At 43.0% G+C, this 16,153-nt stretch overlaps 1 protein-coding gene across 3 annotated transcripts in view; it reads right to left on the minus strand.

Annotated features, from left to right (window-relative positions):
• The window catches only part of CCNY (cyclin Y), a 133,214-nt gene extending 124,475 nt beyond the window's left edge, over positions 1 to 8,739 (minus strand). The window contains exons 1-2 of one of the 3 annotated variants that reach the window (XM_068934338.1): positions 7,110 to 7,217; positions 5,983 to 6,154 (exon numbers count right to left, since the gene is read on the minus strand). Coding sequence is in view for 2 of the 3 variants with exons in the window: in XM_068934337.1 (XP_068790438.1) it covers positions 7,110 to 7,263 (154 nt within the window). In the remaining variant the exon portion in view is untranslated. Of the gene's footprint in view, positions 1 to 5,982; positions 6,155 to 7,109 lie in introns of all 3 variants that reach the window. The other 2 variants (XM_068934337.1, XM_068934336.1) reach the window with 2 other exon arrangements.
• Positions 8,740 to 16,153: the final 7,414 nt, after the last annotated feature.

Here is a 16,153-nt window from a genome sequence, read left to right on the forward strand (position 1 = left end):
TCACATTGATTTCCTCACTGTTAAAAGTAAACACTTTCACTTCCAAACTGATATCTTTGGGGTCTCAATACAGTAGCCGCAGGTGTATAAGGATCATTTTACAGAAAAATAAACAAACAAAAAGCACCACATATAAGTTTATTAACTAAAGCTGGGCATTCTTTTAAAGATAAGCTATGAATATTTGAAAGTTGACTCCCTTCCTTGTAAAGAGAGAACAATATCATACAGGTATCAGAGCAGACTGTCTTCCCCTCTCTAAGGGCTACAGTGGACACCAGTGTAGAAAGTGTTATGTGGGATCAAAGATTATTCACTTTTAATCCTAGAATTACCTCTATTCCATAATTTTGTTTAGCATTCAAGAATGACATGGTTTTCTATAACATGTCCACACCAACAAAGATAGTAATACAAATGCCACTCCCAGTGACAAAAATACCAATAGGTTTTGTTCAAGCCATCACGAGCTATGGAAACAAAAGGATAACTTTTGCAGCGCAAACTGCATCTACGAGGGGGTAGCAATGGTATTTCAGTAAAATCGTTGCAGCGTTAGCCTGACCTAACAGAAACAAAATTATTTTGCAAAGAAATAAAAATGGAAGTAAATAACACCAGTCAATGAGAAGTGTAAATTCCTGCTGATCTGAGAAACTTGCCTTAGTTTGACGATAGCTGCCCTCACAAATCCTTTACAGCCTTTACAGTTTTCCAGCCTGAAATGATGTTACAAGTTCTGATAGGAAAATAAACCATCAAATTCTCCAAGTAGCTTTCAGTAATTATTTCTCAATAACAACACAACTCCTTAGCCAGCTTCTACATCCAGTAGCTAAGGACAGTCTTCAGGACAGTGCTGCTGTTAACCCCTTTCTCTAGTTCAGGCTAACTAGCGCTCTAGATTTAAGACAGTCCTCCCATACAAAGCTTAGTTCGAGGCTCAGGAACTGCTGATGCTGGAACTGGACTGGCTGAGGAAGGGGGTGTGTGGCATAGGGGAGCAAAATACTTAGCAACAGATGCAGTTTCGGTTTCGCTGTATAAACTAACTTGGGAAGTTTGGTCCACTTCTGCAAAAAGTTTCAGCTTGGAAAACATGAAAACATCCAAACAGTTCATTTCAGCAATCCTGGAATACCTGCTTTTAAAGCAGGATTATAAGGAGACAAAAACACTGCAGAAATAGAAGAAGCGGTAACTATTCCAGTGAAGACAACACCTAAACATAATGCTAGGAGATGGTATGCAAATAATATATTGCTAAATTTAAGAAGTTTATTAACATTTACTAGCTTTCAGGGATCATCATCATTCTGCCATCACAGATATTAAATACTCTGCAGGATAAAGCAAAAAGATCACTCCGTATGTCAGAGTGCACATAGAACTATTTAAAAAACTGTGGTTATCCAAGTTCAAATGCAAATAAAAGAAGCTAGAGTAATTTTAAATCCTTTCTACGTAGCAAGCTCAAAGAAAGAGCTATATATTATTTACATTTTCAGCATGTAGAATGTATTTTATATTCTTGCAAAGTTATCATATGGGGAAGATATTTGGACTATACCTAATCAGCAGCTGACAGGCAGGACAAGAACAGGTATAATCACGCTGAAGTATCGCTTACTTCTTCACCTTCCAACCCCAGACACACAGCAGACTAGCAGAGAGCGTGCACGGTGCCGTACTAAGTTGCTAGATGTGCTCAGCAAGCAGCTGCTTGTGTGATTCAGAAAGTGGCGTCCCACCATATGCGGGTGCCTTGCTTGCAAGTTTGCTTTTCATACAGACAAGAAGCCTGATCTTGAGCAAGGCCTCAGGATGCAGTAAACATACCCTTTAAGGCTAAAAAACCTTCAGTGAGCACAGAAAAGTAGGCCACACTGCTATGACACCACAGAATGGAAAGGTTCTCTCCATTTTGTTTTAATATATTCTTCTTACTACATGTAAATCCAAGGGTGGGGGGGGGGGGGAACTACCTCAAAACATAGTAGTCTTTACATCTTCAGAGACCCATAATTTTAAGTCATGTCATTCTGCTTCAAGTACCAATTTACTCAGCAAAGACTGGTGATCTTGTACAGCTCACTTTAAATGAAAATCTCAATCACATGGCAGTGCACTAATAACACTGCTTAGCAATAAGTTCAAATATGATTAGTCTTAATATGTGTGCATCTAAAAGCTACTACAGCTAAATATTAAAATATCTGTTCCTTAAAGGATGTAAATTAATTGATTTGGCGTGACCAACATAGTAAAAGCAAAGTTTTAGGAAAGCTTTGTACAAGATGATGGTGCTTATTTGGGAAGCAGGGAAGAACACAGAATAAGGAGATGAAGCTGACTGAGGAAGAAAAAAAAACTATGAGGTATGCATCACTAGTAGCATGCAGTAAGAGACTAAGTTGAGTGATGTAGGCCACAGCAGACTCTATTCTTAATCTTTTTTAAGTGTAGGATTGCAGTGGTACTTGGATACATGACCTCTGACAACTGCTTAGGTAGGGAATGCAAACAATAGCGCTGCAAAGCATGCAGACCGGCTCTGGAGGAGTTCTGGCTACGAGAACAAGAAGATTTCTGAAAGAGATTCTTCACTAAATCAAACAGACAACGTTTTTGGAGAAAAGAAGGGCTACCCTTTTATGAACCAGGTGTTAGCAGGAACGCCTGTGTGCAACATATCAGACCTTTAATTTGCTTGTGAAGTGTTTTTTTCCTTGCTTTTGTGAATGTAGGTCAGTTCCTTCATGAAACAAGTTGCAACCCACTCTGCCCTAGCTCTTAAAGATACCAGTATTCCCTTTCAGCAAAATGTCGTTAAGTATGTTGGGCAGACATAACAAAAACTTCCTGTATTTCTCAAAACTCAGTACACAGAGATATACAAATACCACCTGAACTCAGTCCAGAGATTCCCATATGCCGATCTGAAGAAGGTAGGGGAAAAAAACCAACTGACTATCGAAAGGGCTGTGAAAAGCAGTCCATTCTTAGGAGTTTGCCCATTATGCAGCAAAAAAATTAACATGACTGGCACACCATGAAAAGGGCTTAACAGGTTTATCAGTGATGCACAGTTGCACACGGTGACATTATCTGAGCTGGTAATGAAAAATGACCGAGTGACATTAGAGGGAGTGTATAAAGGGGCAAAAAATAAGGCATGGGTTTTTTGGGGAGAGGGAAGAGGGAAGAAGGAAAGGAGGGGTTAATTATTAAGAAGTACCCTTCCTTCAAATGGCATGGAAACTCTCCGCATAGTTCCTATTTCACGAGCAGCCTTTTGGCCAGTTTCATTATGGGGTATCAGCTTTGCTTCATGCCATCGTATCTCTGAGTATATCCCCTTCGCTCCCTCCCCACAGCTTAAGAGAGGAAAAGCCTACTGTGCCAAACAGGGAAATCACATCTGACAGCCCTCTTTTTCCAGATCGGCACTCTCAGCTTTTTCACTAGTTAAACGAACAGCAGGTCTGACTATGTGACCACAAGATCTGCTGACATAAAGAGCAAGCGCGATCGAGACTACAGCTAATGTAGCCAGCCAGGGTTTAGACAATGCACGCGCCAAGATACGTAACAGTTTACACACGCCGAAGCTGATACGTAAAAGAGGCACAGAATCTGATTAATTAGTCTGCAACGTTACAGGTTCTACCACTTTTTCTTATTTTCTCCATTAACGCTGTCATTAAACAGTATCTTGATGACTAAGAGATAGAGCTAGGAACATGCAAGTCTTGAACCCACTGCCAAAATTTTCCTGAAGAAAATTTTTAAACATGCAGAACTGAAACATGTTAAAATTCTCATTAGCAATAAATCTTTCAAAATGGAGGGCAATCTTTGAGCTGCACAATACTCCACTTGCTCTTCCCCCAAAAACAAAAGTCAAAATTGATAGGTATTCCTCACTATCAGAAGTCTGAAGAAAAAAAAAAAATTTTTTTTTTAAGGTAAATCTTTTTATATACAGATATTCTAAGAATCAGCATTTTGCTGACTGCACAAAATTCAGAGAGGCAATTTTGTTTATAGGTGGATTATTAAAGAAGTCAGTTACATTTTGAGAAATGTCAAGGCGAAAAAAAAAGAGGGAGGGGAGAGATTCATCATTAGCATTGTCCAGAATAAGCCATTTAATAAACTCCTCCTATTCGTACCTCTTTAAAAATTCCCTTCTCTTTCAGATACAATGTCAGAAACAGTTATGAAATATTACAGAAACTGAGATTTTCTGCCAAATCATCAGTCAGGTAGAGGTAAAACCCAGCTATAAAGCCCATTCCCACGCAAGCAGAATTCCTCCAGTCTTTGAAAAACTGCTACTGGATTGGGTATTGTAGTGGAATTATATGAGACAACTCAAAGACACCATTTTCAAGGCAGATTTGACAAGTGTTTTTTTTATATATATATATATATATAAATTATATAATGACTGGCAGATTTCAAACAGTTCTGCTTCCACTAGAACTAAAATTTCCAGTTAGATTACTCTTAAAAGTTTATCTTCCCTCAGCCTTTCTCCCTCCCTCTCATCTTGCCAAAAAACAGAGTCTGCAACAGTAAAAAAGACTCACTTCTTAAAAACTAAGAAGTAGCCCACAGCTAATTTAAAGTTTCTAGAAGTTCTTGTTTTATTCAAGTGGGTTTACCTACTCCAAAAAATAAAATGTTTCATGAATTTCCATTGATACGAGCCTGAAAGCAACTTCTAGGCAGAAAATATTAATTCAAACTATACCCACTATGATTTGTCACAGTTCCTGCAAGTATCACTCACAAAGTAAATACTTGTGAGAGAAATTCCTGAGCCCTTCTAGAGCCTGCATGTCACTGTCATACGTATTGGGCCCAGTGGTGGGGCTCTTACTTCAAGGACAGCAAGAAATATAAATTTGAGATAAAAGCATCAAATGTGTTTCTTTATAGCGAATCAGTCATTATCATCACTTACTATTGAAAACCAAATTAATCAGTGCATTCAACAATTTGAGAAATTCTTAGAAATGTTTTATGAGTGGTGGGAATACCAAGGAATCAACACCCAGCATTTTCTCTTCCTGACACAGATAATCTGAGAATTGTTCTTTTGTTGTTCAAATATCTTCACACCATCACAAATGGAAAAAATATCAATACAGTTCTTGATTGTGAAGTGTTTTTCCCTCAGTGTCTCATCCGTAGACATGTATACGCCATACAGCTTCAAGCAATCTAGCAACAAAATCGCAATAGCTACTCCCTTAGGAAATAAAACTTCAGAAACACAGTATCATCTTAATACATCTTGCGATCAGACTATAATCTTTGACCAGGAGAGCTTCAGTGAATCCAACTGCAGGACAATATACCTGCAAGAAAAAATACTCTGAATAGCTGTTTTACTCAAAATATCGCTAGTTGTTTTGTGTGTACAGACATTTATGGTCCATCAGTCTCCTCAGTGAAAACCTATTCCTCTGACTCTTATCAATAAAGAGAGGCAAGGCAGGAGAAGGAAACTCAAAACTGTTTGCTCTTTTCAGAATTAAAGACAGCTTCCCCATTTGAAAACTTGATGTTTCATCAGCAACAGGGCTAAAACTAAAAAAATAAAAGTTAAAAATAAATGATACAAAAAAGTATTTTCTATTGTATTTTCTAGGTGTTCTCTTCTGGGACCATAGGTTGCAACTCCAGTCCTGAAACATTCTGCGATTTAAAGGAGAAGTGAGACAGGACGCACAGGTGCCCTGAGCCGACAAATGAAACAACCAACCAGTAAGTATTTTTTTTTGACAATTATTAAGATTTTAAAAATTATCTGCACCATATGCACACTTCAGGAAGCACAGATGCACTTGCTATTTCCACCCGTATCCTTCCCCCTACCTAGAAGAAAAAGGCACACCAAGAATAAGACACAAAACCCATGCCTCTCTGACCAAAACTAAAATCTGTTCCTACAGACGTAAAAACTCGTACCGTTAGACAAAGATGCATGCTACGATGCTGGAAAACACCAGTGTTTAAGAATTAATCGTTCACGGATCATCAACTGGTTCTTTCACCTCTCCGATTTTCTCTGACCAGACCACTATGTATTTTTTTCCACCTACTGATCCTCCAATCTTTCAGCTGCAGGTAGCAAAGACACCTGAAAGACAACGCTGTTATTTCCAGAACGTATTTAATCAAACGAAACAATCTTAACCCGCGATGGCTCCCTCTGCCGCGATGGATGATACAATTTTGCCAGCGTGAAGGACTGACTTAACGCACAACTCTGTAAAAGGATCACGGTGCCGCAAGCTACGAAGAAAACGCGCGAGGCGAACCGGCGCGGGCCCCGGCCGCTCTGTCCGGCTTTCCACCGGAGACAGCTCACGTAAGCCAATCCACGGGACAGCGGACCTCCTACCAAGCAACGTTTTAAGGACCAAACGCTTCGACTGATGAAAAACTAAGTTGTATGCACACCTTCAACCACATATTCAAAACTACGCTGCGTTCCGACTAGCCAAAACAACAGGACAACTGGTCATTACCAAACCGGCTGGAATATGAGGTTTGGGGGGGTTGTTTGTTTGTTTGTTTGTTTGTTTTCCGCCGGGGATCCCTGCGGAGACGGAGACCCAGCCAGAAAGTATTCACGGCTACTACAGCGCTGCCTCATCATGACGGCGGCGGGGAAGAAAAGCTCCCGGTCGTCACGGGACACGTCTCCCCCACTTTTACTGCTGACTGGGTTTGTCCTTTAAACCCCTGCGCCCCGCCGAGGCCGGCCGGGCGACAGGGGCGTCGCGCAGTACCCGGGGGCGCTGCCCGCCGCCAACGCCTCCCGCCGGGGCCGCGACCCAGGCGCCAACCGCAGGCCGGGGCCGGCGGGGCCTCGGGGCGGGGCGGGCAGCGCCGCCTCAGGCCGCCCCCGGCCGCGGGGCCGCGGGAGGCGCCAGCGCGGAGCTCCGCGTGGCGGCACCACCGGGAGGGGTCAGGGAGCGCCCGCCCGCCCCAGCCCTGCCCTGCCCCGCTCGGCTCGGCGCGGCCCGGCGGGCAGAGCCCCCCCTCGCGGCGGCCGGGGGCTCCCCAGCGCGGCTCCCGCCCGCCCTCACCGTCGATGTTCTCCCGGTCGCTGATGTGCTGCAGGTTGCAGCCCGTGTCCTCCCGGCTCAGCTCGGCCTCGGGGCGGTAGGACTCCAGGCGGGAGTGGGCATTGCGGCGCAGCTTGGGGCTGGAGGACACGCAGCAGGAGGTGGTGTTGCCCATCTTCGCTGCCCGGCGCCGGCCGGCTCGGCAGGAGGCGAGGGGCGGCCGGTCAGCGGCGGCGGCGGGAGGCCATGGGCGGCGGCGGGGACGAGGAGGCGCGGCGGGCGTGGAGGCTGCGGCGCCCTGCGGCTGCGCTCGCCGGCCGAGCCCCGCGCTGGCTCAGGCTCAGGCTCATGCGAGGAGCCCGGCCCCGCAGCGCGGCCCGCCAGGCGACGGCTGCGGCAGCTACGCCCTCCTCGGCGGGCAGGCAGCGCAGGGCCACGCTAAGCACAGCGCCATCGCCGGCGGCGGGGCTGCCGCGCTCCTCCTCCGCCCCCGCGCAGCCGGCTGGGCCCGCTCCCCACGCACGCAGACACACACACACACACACACACGCGGCAGCGCCGCAGCCTGCGCGGCAGCCGCAGCAGCCGCCCCGGGCGGCCTCCGCTAACCGGTTCCGGTTCAAACGGGCGGCAACGCCTCCTGCCGGAGCGGCGGCGGTGCCCGGCTCGGCCGAGGGGGGCTCAGCCCGCAGCCCGCCGCCCCTCAGGGGCCGCCCGCCCGGCCGCGAGACCCAGCCCGCTTCCTCGGAGCGTTTTTAAGCTTTACAGATTTTTTTTTTCTTTGTTTTTGAACGTCACAGAAACACACAGCCTTTTCTTTCCTAAAGGGAATAGCGGGGCTGCTCCCTCGCCCCCAGGGCCGGCGGTGCCGTCGCTTCGTCGCTGCTCTTGGGGCCTGGTGGGGCAAACTCGCCCACTTGGGGTGAAACGCTGGCGTTTCCGTGGCGCGTCGCCTGCCTGCACAGCTCGGGCAGCAGCCGCCCTCCTTTCGCTCCTGCCGCTGAGCCAAGGCCCAAAACCACAGCAGCTGGGAGCGGCCTGATGCACCACGTACCCCAGGGCTGAATAAAAAGCCTGTACGCGACCACCAGGAGGAAATTTTCACTGGCGACTCATCGCTTTGTAAGAACATAACAGTTCTTTAGGAACGTCTTTTAAGAAATCCTTTCAGACTGACAGGGTCAAAGAAAACGGGCTGAAGAGGAGGAAGGGTGCGCACCCAACCTAGCTAGACCCCCTGCCTTCCACTTTCTCTATATTCAGAGCTTTCCCTATCAAAATCCTTTGTTCTGTATCAATGTGGTACTAAAGATGGAGATGGTCTTTGTTTTTTTTTTTAAATCTCCATAATTTCAGCAAACCTTATGACTGCTGGAGGTCTGAGTCACAGCAGTCCAATGATTCCACTGATCTGATAACTGAAAAACACATTTGTATGTTCACTTATGGCCCCACGTCCTGGGAACCACTGATAACAGCAGCTTCGTTGGTCTGCAAGGCATCTCGTGATATCTGGTGTTTTCAGAAGGTCTGCTCAAGTCAGATGATTACATGAAAGACTTCTAAGTTTTCATGCTAAACTGTTTTCCGACCACACATTGCAAAGAAAAAGGTTGTTAATTTGATGCAAATGTACCCAAGCGGGATACAAAAAAAATCCAATTAAAAAAAAATATTTTGAGGATGTGCTTGCGTAACTCATTTTGTGATAACTGCCACAAGCATGTATGTACAATTGTCTCTGAGTTGCGTTGTCCCTTTGCACTTCAGCAACACAAGATGAATAACATTAGATTTACTGTTTTTTGTGTGCTAGTATCCTCAGTGGTTTGCATCCAAACCAAATGAAATTAAACATTTGCTGGCACTTGTTTAGAAATGTTACCTTGTAGGATATAATGTTAACTAGTGCTTTCCATCACTATTTAGGTCATTGCTTCCTGAGGGTATCTCAGGTGCCTCCCTTCAAGCACACTCTGCTCTCCTGTCTCTAGCTGTCACCTGAGAGCCATCAGCCAGCTCTTCTGTTCAGACCAGGCCTTGGTTAAAACTGTGCTTGTCTCAGCAGTGTTGATTAAATCTCAGACAGGCATAGCAGAGATCAGAAAATTTCAAACAAATCTTTAGTCAAATCTTGTGTTTTGTACATATTTCACAATTCTAATAAGCTTTGAGACAAAACAGGCAATAACATAATAATGGAAATGTTAATTGCATATTTAGATAGCAGAACTAAATAAGACATATTCCTTCATTAACAGGGAACAGTTCAGACTTTGTGTATTTAAAGCAAATATTCTAAAAGTAAAGTTTTGTCTAAAAGTTTTGACACTGTCTCCCATCACATCCTCCTAGGTAAGCTCAGGAAGTGTGGGCTAGATGAGTGGCCGGTGAGGTGGCTTGAGAACTGGCTGGATGGCCGAGCTCAGAGGGTTGTGGTGAATGGCGCAGAGTCAAGTTGGAGGCCTGTGGCTAGTGGTGTCCCCCAGGGGTCAGTCCTGGGCCCAGTCTTGTTCAGTGTATTCATCCATGACCTGGAGGAAGGGACAGAGTGCACCCTCAGCAAGTTTGCTGATGATACTAAACTGGGGGGAGTGGCTGACACACCAGAAGACTGTGCTGCCATTCAGAGGGACCTGGAGAGGCTGGAGAGGTGGGCCGAGAGGAACCTCATGAAGTTCAACAAAGGCAAGTGCAAGGTCCTGCACCTAGGCAGGAATAATCCCATGCAGCAGTACAGGCTGGGGGTTGACCTGCTGGAAAGTAGCTCTGCAGAGAAGGACCTGGGAGTGCTGGTGGACAACAAGTGAAGCATGAGGCAGCAGTGTGCCCTTGTGGCCAAGAAGGCCAATGGTCTCCTGGGGTGCATTAGGCAGAGTGTTGCCAGCAGGTGGAGGGAGGTGATCCTGCCCCTCTACTCAGCCCTGGGGAGGCCTCCCCTGGAGTCCTGTGTCCAGTTCTGGGCTCCCCAGTACATGGCACTCCTGGAGAGAGTCCAGCGGAGGGCTACCAAGATGATTAGAGGGCTGGAGCACCTCTCCTATGAAGAAAGACTGCAAGAGCTGGGCCTGTTGAGCCTGGAGAAGAGAAGACTGAGGGGAGATCTGATCAACGTATACAAGTATCTGAAGGGGGAGTGTCAAGAGGATGAGGCCAGCCTCTTCTCCGTGGTGCCCAGCGACAGGACAAGAGGCAACGGGCAGAAACTGAACCACAGGAAGTTCCATCTGAAGCTGAGAAAAAACTTCTTCACTGTGAGGGTGACAGAGCATTGGAACAGGTTGCCCAGAGAGGTAGTGGAGTCTCCTTCGCTGGAGATATTCAAAACCCGCCTGGATGTGATCCTGGGCAATCTGCTCTAGAGGACCCTGCTTGAGCAGGGAGGTTGGATTAGATGATCTCCAGAGGTCCCATCCAACCTAAATGATTCTGTAAACATTTAAAATGTATTTAAATATAAAGCATTTACAATTTGTGACCACCAGTTGTGACCACGTAATCACCATGTAGCTACCTATTTTCCCGCTTGCAACCTTTTTTCCTGAATTTTTAGTAGATCTTTATTCCACCTCCTTTCACCCTAAAAGCTTGCTGAACTGCACTGTAATGACAAAGATGCTACAACACATATTTAAAGATAAGGTTGAAGAAAAGGAACACTGCTCCAGGGTAATGGTCTCCTGAGCTGGTATCTAAGTACAAACATGAAATAAGGGTCAAGAAAGCATGTTTGCTTTCAGTTATGATTACTTTATTTCAGCTATATTAAGTGTATAATGTAAATGTAATTGTATTATTTGCTAAATGTTAGTACAGTAAAGCAAGAACAGTTCACTACCTTTTTGACTTGCTTAAGTGTCATGCATTTCAAAAGATCTTTTGTGTCTTTTGTTGATTACAGACCATTCTATCCTTGAAGTTTAAGATTATGTATTTTCCTGAGTTTATCCTACATCTGAGCAACTTAATGTACCAGCTAAGGAACACCATGAAGCACCTTTAGCTAAGGCTAAGCCTTTGAAGATTGGTCAGTGCTAAGCTACCTGGCTTTACAAAGTGCCTATCCCTGCCCAGTGGTATTTCTTAAATCCAATAGTGTCTCCACTATAGAGAAAATAATGAACTTTAGTAGGTTAAATATTAATGACGCGACACATAGAATTTTGCACTTGAAATCTTCCTGAACATTGTGAAAAAAATGTAAGTGATTCAAACCACCAGATGTAGGTTACTGTTTTGCTTAAATAACAAGATTCTTACCTATTTGGGGTACCAAAATTGTACCCCAATACAAGCATTGTAAATATTATTTAATCTGAAACTACCTTCTATTTGCAAATCAAATAACAAGGGGAACACAGATGAAAAAAAAAAAAATACTTCAAAATAAATGATGGTGACAACCAGATCCTTTGATTCTGATCCAGTCTTCTAGATAGGTACCCTGAGAAATTTCCACTATACACCTTCCCCACACTGCCACCTAATGGTTAATAGGAGCCCTACTAGTGATTTGAGCATAAGTTACTTCTTAAAATCTGGGCAAACCATACTGTCAGATTTATCATAGAGCTAATTATTATAGGAGATTTACAAACTCTTATTTGCAAAAGCTTAAAATGAAAATTCCTATGTACACAGGTAAAAATATTGGCCTTCACAATAACAGAAAGAATTTTGATGTGGTCCACTTTAGAACATGATTTCTGCAGTCCCTTAACGAATATATTTTGTTCCGGCTGTCATACATTAATGTAGATCTCATGTGTAAAAAATGAGGCATTTAAAAAGTAAAGTATGTTATGCCAAAGAAAATGAGAAGAAAGTGAGAGAAAATCATTTTTGTATTGCTGAAAGGCAAATGTATGTCAAAACAACCTGAAGATATGTGTGTTTATGAGTCCTGCTGCGTAGGATAACATGTTGGAAACAAATACTATGGAAAAAATAAATAAAGAGGGATATAGAAAGTACTAACTAGTATCATATTTATCCATTGTTACTACTCCTTTGACTGATACAGAAGGAAAGGTTTTATCCTCTTCGAATAAAGAGTTTAGAAATATGCCCTTTACCATCTTGGCCATGGAGGGCAGCCATCAGCCATCACAGTTAAGCTAAGCTGTGCAATAGATATTTAGCTTGAAAGGTCAAAGACAAATTATCGGAGAAATGTCACTATTAACCACTCTTAAACTCTATAGTCAATATAATCCATTGTTATGTGTTATTTACTTACCATCCAATTGCATGTCCTTTATTTTTCAGTTTTTCAAAATCTCTTCCAAGATCTTGTGTAGTACTGAATCAAACAAATAGATCTGTATTGGCTCTTTTCTTTTTCAAGTATAGGGATTATGTTTGCTCTTCTTCAGATACCACTTCCAAATTTCAGATTCCTTTGAAATCCTTACTATTGAACTTGCAATTTCTCTTCCTTGGTCTTGAGGTATTTTAAGATGTCAAGTGGAAGTTCTGTGGCTACCATTGCTCTTTAGGATGTTCTGCGGGGCGTGGGTGTCCTGAGGCTGGGTAACCCACTCCCGTATGGGCATTTTGTTTTCAGTGTCATGACTAACTAACAGCTTCCCTTCTTCATTCATACTGTGCACAGATTCCCGGTAACATGTGAATTATTTCACAGTGTCCGTATATCTAAATTTTACCTCACTTCGACTGCATTCTTAGGTAGTTTGAAATCTGTGCCTCATCTGGAATTTTTAATCTGCTATAGAGAGGAGGCAAACCTAAAATTCATTTTGCAGGCTCCTTTGCAGCTGACCTGGCAAAGAACTTAAACCATGAGCAAACAGAGCAACTGAAAATAGCATCATATCCCAAAGGCTGGGGGAATGCATCATACTTGATCATGACAAAGTCCTCTATTGTGTTATTCAACAGAAGGCATTCACATATCACATCTTGGACTACACTTAGGATGCCCGCACCTATGGATTTGTATAGACTACTCCAGTGGCAGGCTTCCCCTTTACGGTTTATGGTTTCTTCTAGGACTGAGACTGTCTTCTCTTTGTTTAAAGGAGAAATCCAACGTTTGCCCAAAAAATGTCCTTTCAGCCCTGTCACAAGTTGTCTGAAGTGCACTCTATGCCTACTCCAGCCATTATCCCATCATCAGAGGCATTTGCTGTAGCACTCAGCAAAATTGTCCTGCAGCTACTCTTCACAGGAATGACATCAAGACCTAACAAGAAGCATGTAAGATATGATAATTGCTGCTTAGCGTCACCTAACTTGTAAATATTCAAATTGTTTACCAATTGAAGTTAGCCCTTCGATGCGTGGCGCTCTTGTTTCTCAGAGACTAAGTAGCTTATCTGAATCAGAGAGAAACACGTAAAGAGTAACCCAAGATTTCTTCTGAAGATAAAAGGAGACATTCAGGCTACCCGCGTCACGCGTTTAACTTTAGTGCGTAAATTAGGATCTTAATCTCCTGCTAGCCATTGAAGAGATACTATTCTAGGCAATAATTGAGAGTACTAAGTCAAGGTCCTGCTCTGAAGTATGTGCAGGAGGAATAGGAGATTGAAGAACAAAGGTGATACACCCGACAGCAGGAGTTGGAATACTTCCCTAACCATACACAGCCCATATAATTGTGTATTAGTGCCTGTTCTTTCAGGCTTGAAATCGTTGCACAAATAGGCAGTTTTGCTCTAATTAGGGAAAGATTGTTCATTGTTTTCAGTAAAGCACTTTAAGAACTATACTGGAATATTTATACATACCTTACCATTCATAATTTTTTTGTATTTCTTCAGGGATGGAGCAAGATACGATCCGCACTTGGAAGCACCCATAAACCCATGCATTATGGATATGAGAGAAGATCACCCATTCGGCATAGACCTCCAGTGAGAATTAGGAGGGTAGGAGTCAGCTTAGCAAAGGAGGAAAAAGACAGTAACCAAGCAAACTATACCATGGGCACTTCTGCTTTGTGGGGGAAGGCACAGGCAATTGGATTTAACCATCTGGGTGGAATTTGATCGGATTAGCTCTGGCACAGTTTCATGTACTCTTAATTCATCAGTGAATGGAGAAACTATATTGGAAAACTGCTGGGAAAAACAACATTGTCCCTTATGCTACTGTCACAGGCAGATAGAGCATAACCCCATACAGTCTCTCTCTGTGTTTTTGTCTCTTCATTGTCTCCCTTGCTAGTTTTCTTGTGCCAGTGCGTGTCTTCTCAAAACAGGATTGGCTGCCTCTTCTTGGTGTGAGATCTTGGCACGCAAAGAGCTATAATTACCCAATAGTATGGCTTGCTGACTATTAGCAAGGGTGGGAGTGCTCCCTCTTGAACAATAAAATTGCTTGTATGGAAAAGCCTAACTAAACAAAACAAAATAATATGTAACAACAGACAGTGCTGCCACAAAGCACTTTGCCAGCTGAAGGGTCTATATGGAGCATGAATAAGAGGCTACTGTGTTTTAGTCCTTTCTCCTTGTCAAAGATTCCATTCTATAAAGAGATATCTGTTAATCCATTCTGATTTCATATAGGTCTAGGCAAGCATAACTTCCTTCATTTCAGTGGAGGTACTCCCCTCATTTACACTAACATGATGAGATCTGAACTATACCCAGCAATTTTGATTAGTATATTCAAACAGAACTGTTTTTCCTCAAATTCACCTTTTTTTTTGTAAACAGCATTTACCCTAGCTGTGAAAATCTAGCAATTTTAAGTATCAGTCACAGCAGCTTACAGTTAAAAACATTTATGTGTAGTCCAAGTTTACCAATCCCGTAATATGAGCTAATACAGGTTAGCAGTCAAGGGATTCAAGTATTCAGAACTATAGCTCAGCAGAAAAACATGTGTCTGTACATGTAAATATGTCTGTAAATATGTGTTTAGGCTGAGCCCTCTATCTAAAGGAGTGGCAGAACATCAGGGAAATGTATTACTTCAGCCTACAGCTCCCTAGGAGACCAGGCTTTTTAACTAAAATAGTAGAGACTGTATTTGAAGAACTGATTTCAAGAACTGGTTAAAAGTTTGAGATACTGGGAATCCCGCTAAATACAGCTATACAAACTCACCTTAAGAAACACATTCACATTCACCCTGTGAAACACATTCTTAAGCTGAGTAAAGCTCTGCTAAATATTGCCACCTATACTGAGATGCAAACAAACTTTCCTTAGTTAATTTTCAAATCAAGAGATAAAAAGAAAAAGGAAATTCTCAGTATGAAGATTAAAGCTCTTTAGGCGTCCACATTTTCAACAGAGAAGGGTTCAGGCATGAGCCTTGTTGATTTTTAGCAAGGTACTACAATTGCAAATACCTACATGAACACTTTCAGAAAAGTAGCAAGGCTAAAAAAAAGGGAAATCACCCTCCTTAAGACAACCCCCTTAAATTTCTGTTTGTATGCCTGGAAAATACAAAAAATGTAAATGGAGATCTTCCAGGTAAAGAACTACAAATTAATTGACAGACTTAACAGCCAATACCTAATTTTAAGTGTGTACTTCAAAGATTTTGCTCAGTCTTCTCAGGTCCTTTACAGATTAGGGAGTCCCTCTTTCCAATGAAAAATATAATGTAAAATTTAAAACCATTCATCTAAATGTGGCAAGATTTCCTTTATTTTCTATTTGAACAGTGAATTCTGTCCACTATCAATGGGCATTGGTATCAATGTCCTCTGAGTAGAAACAGTAGCCTACAAAAGTAATAAGAACTCTTTCTGTGATTTCCAAAGTCCTTTTTTCCCTTTCAATGAGGAAAAAACAAAAGTAGCAAGTACCTAAGCAAACCTATAGAATTTAAACTGAGGTTGCCATATGGACATTTAAAAACGTTTCTCAAATGTAGCAAAGCTGGTGTGATGGTTAGAGTTAGTTTCCATTTCTATGGACAAAAGAAGACGAGAAGTCCGCCTCCTTTAACTAGGTGAAGTTCGCTTTATTTGCACTTCAGTTGCTATTAGTAAGCTTTCAAAGTCAAACATATCAAAAGTGGCCTAAAAGGAAAGCTTCAACTGTATTCTACCATAAAACTCTGCTTATGCACTTACTACC

The sequence above is a fragment of the Struthio camelus genome, chromosome 2 (assembly GCF_040807025.1).
Source record: "Struthio camelus isolate bStrCam1 chromosome 2, bStrCam1.hap1, whole genome shotgun sequence".
NCBI lineage: Eukaryota > Metazoa > Chordata > Aves > Struthioniformes > Struthionidae > Struthio > Struthio camelus.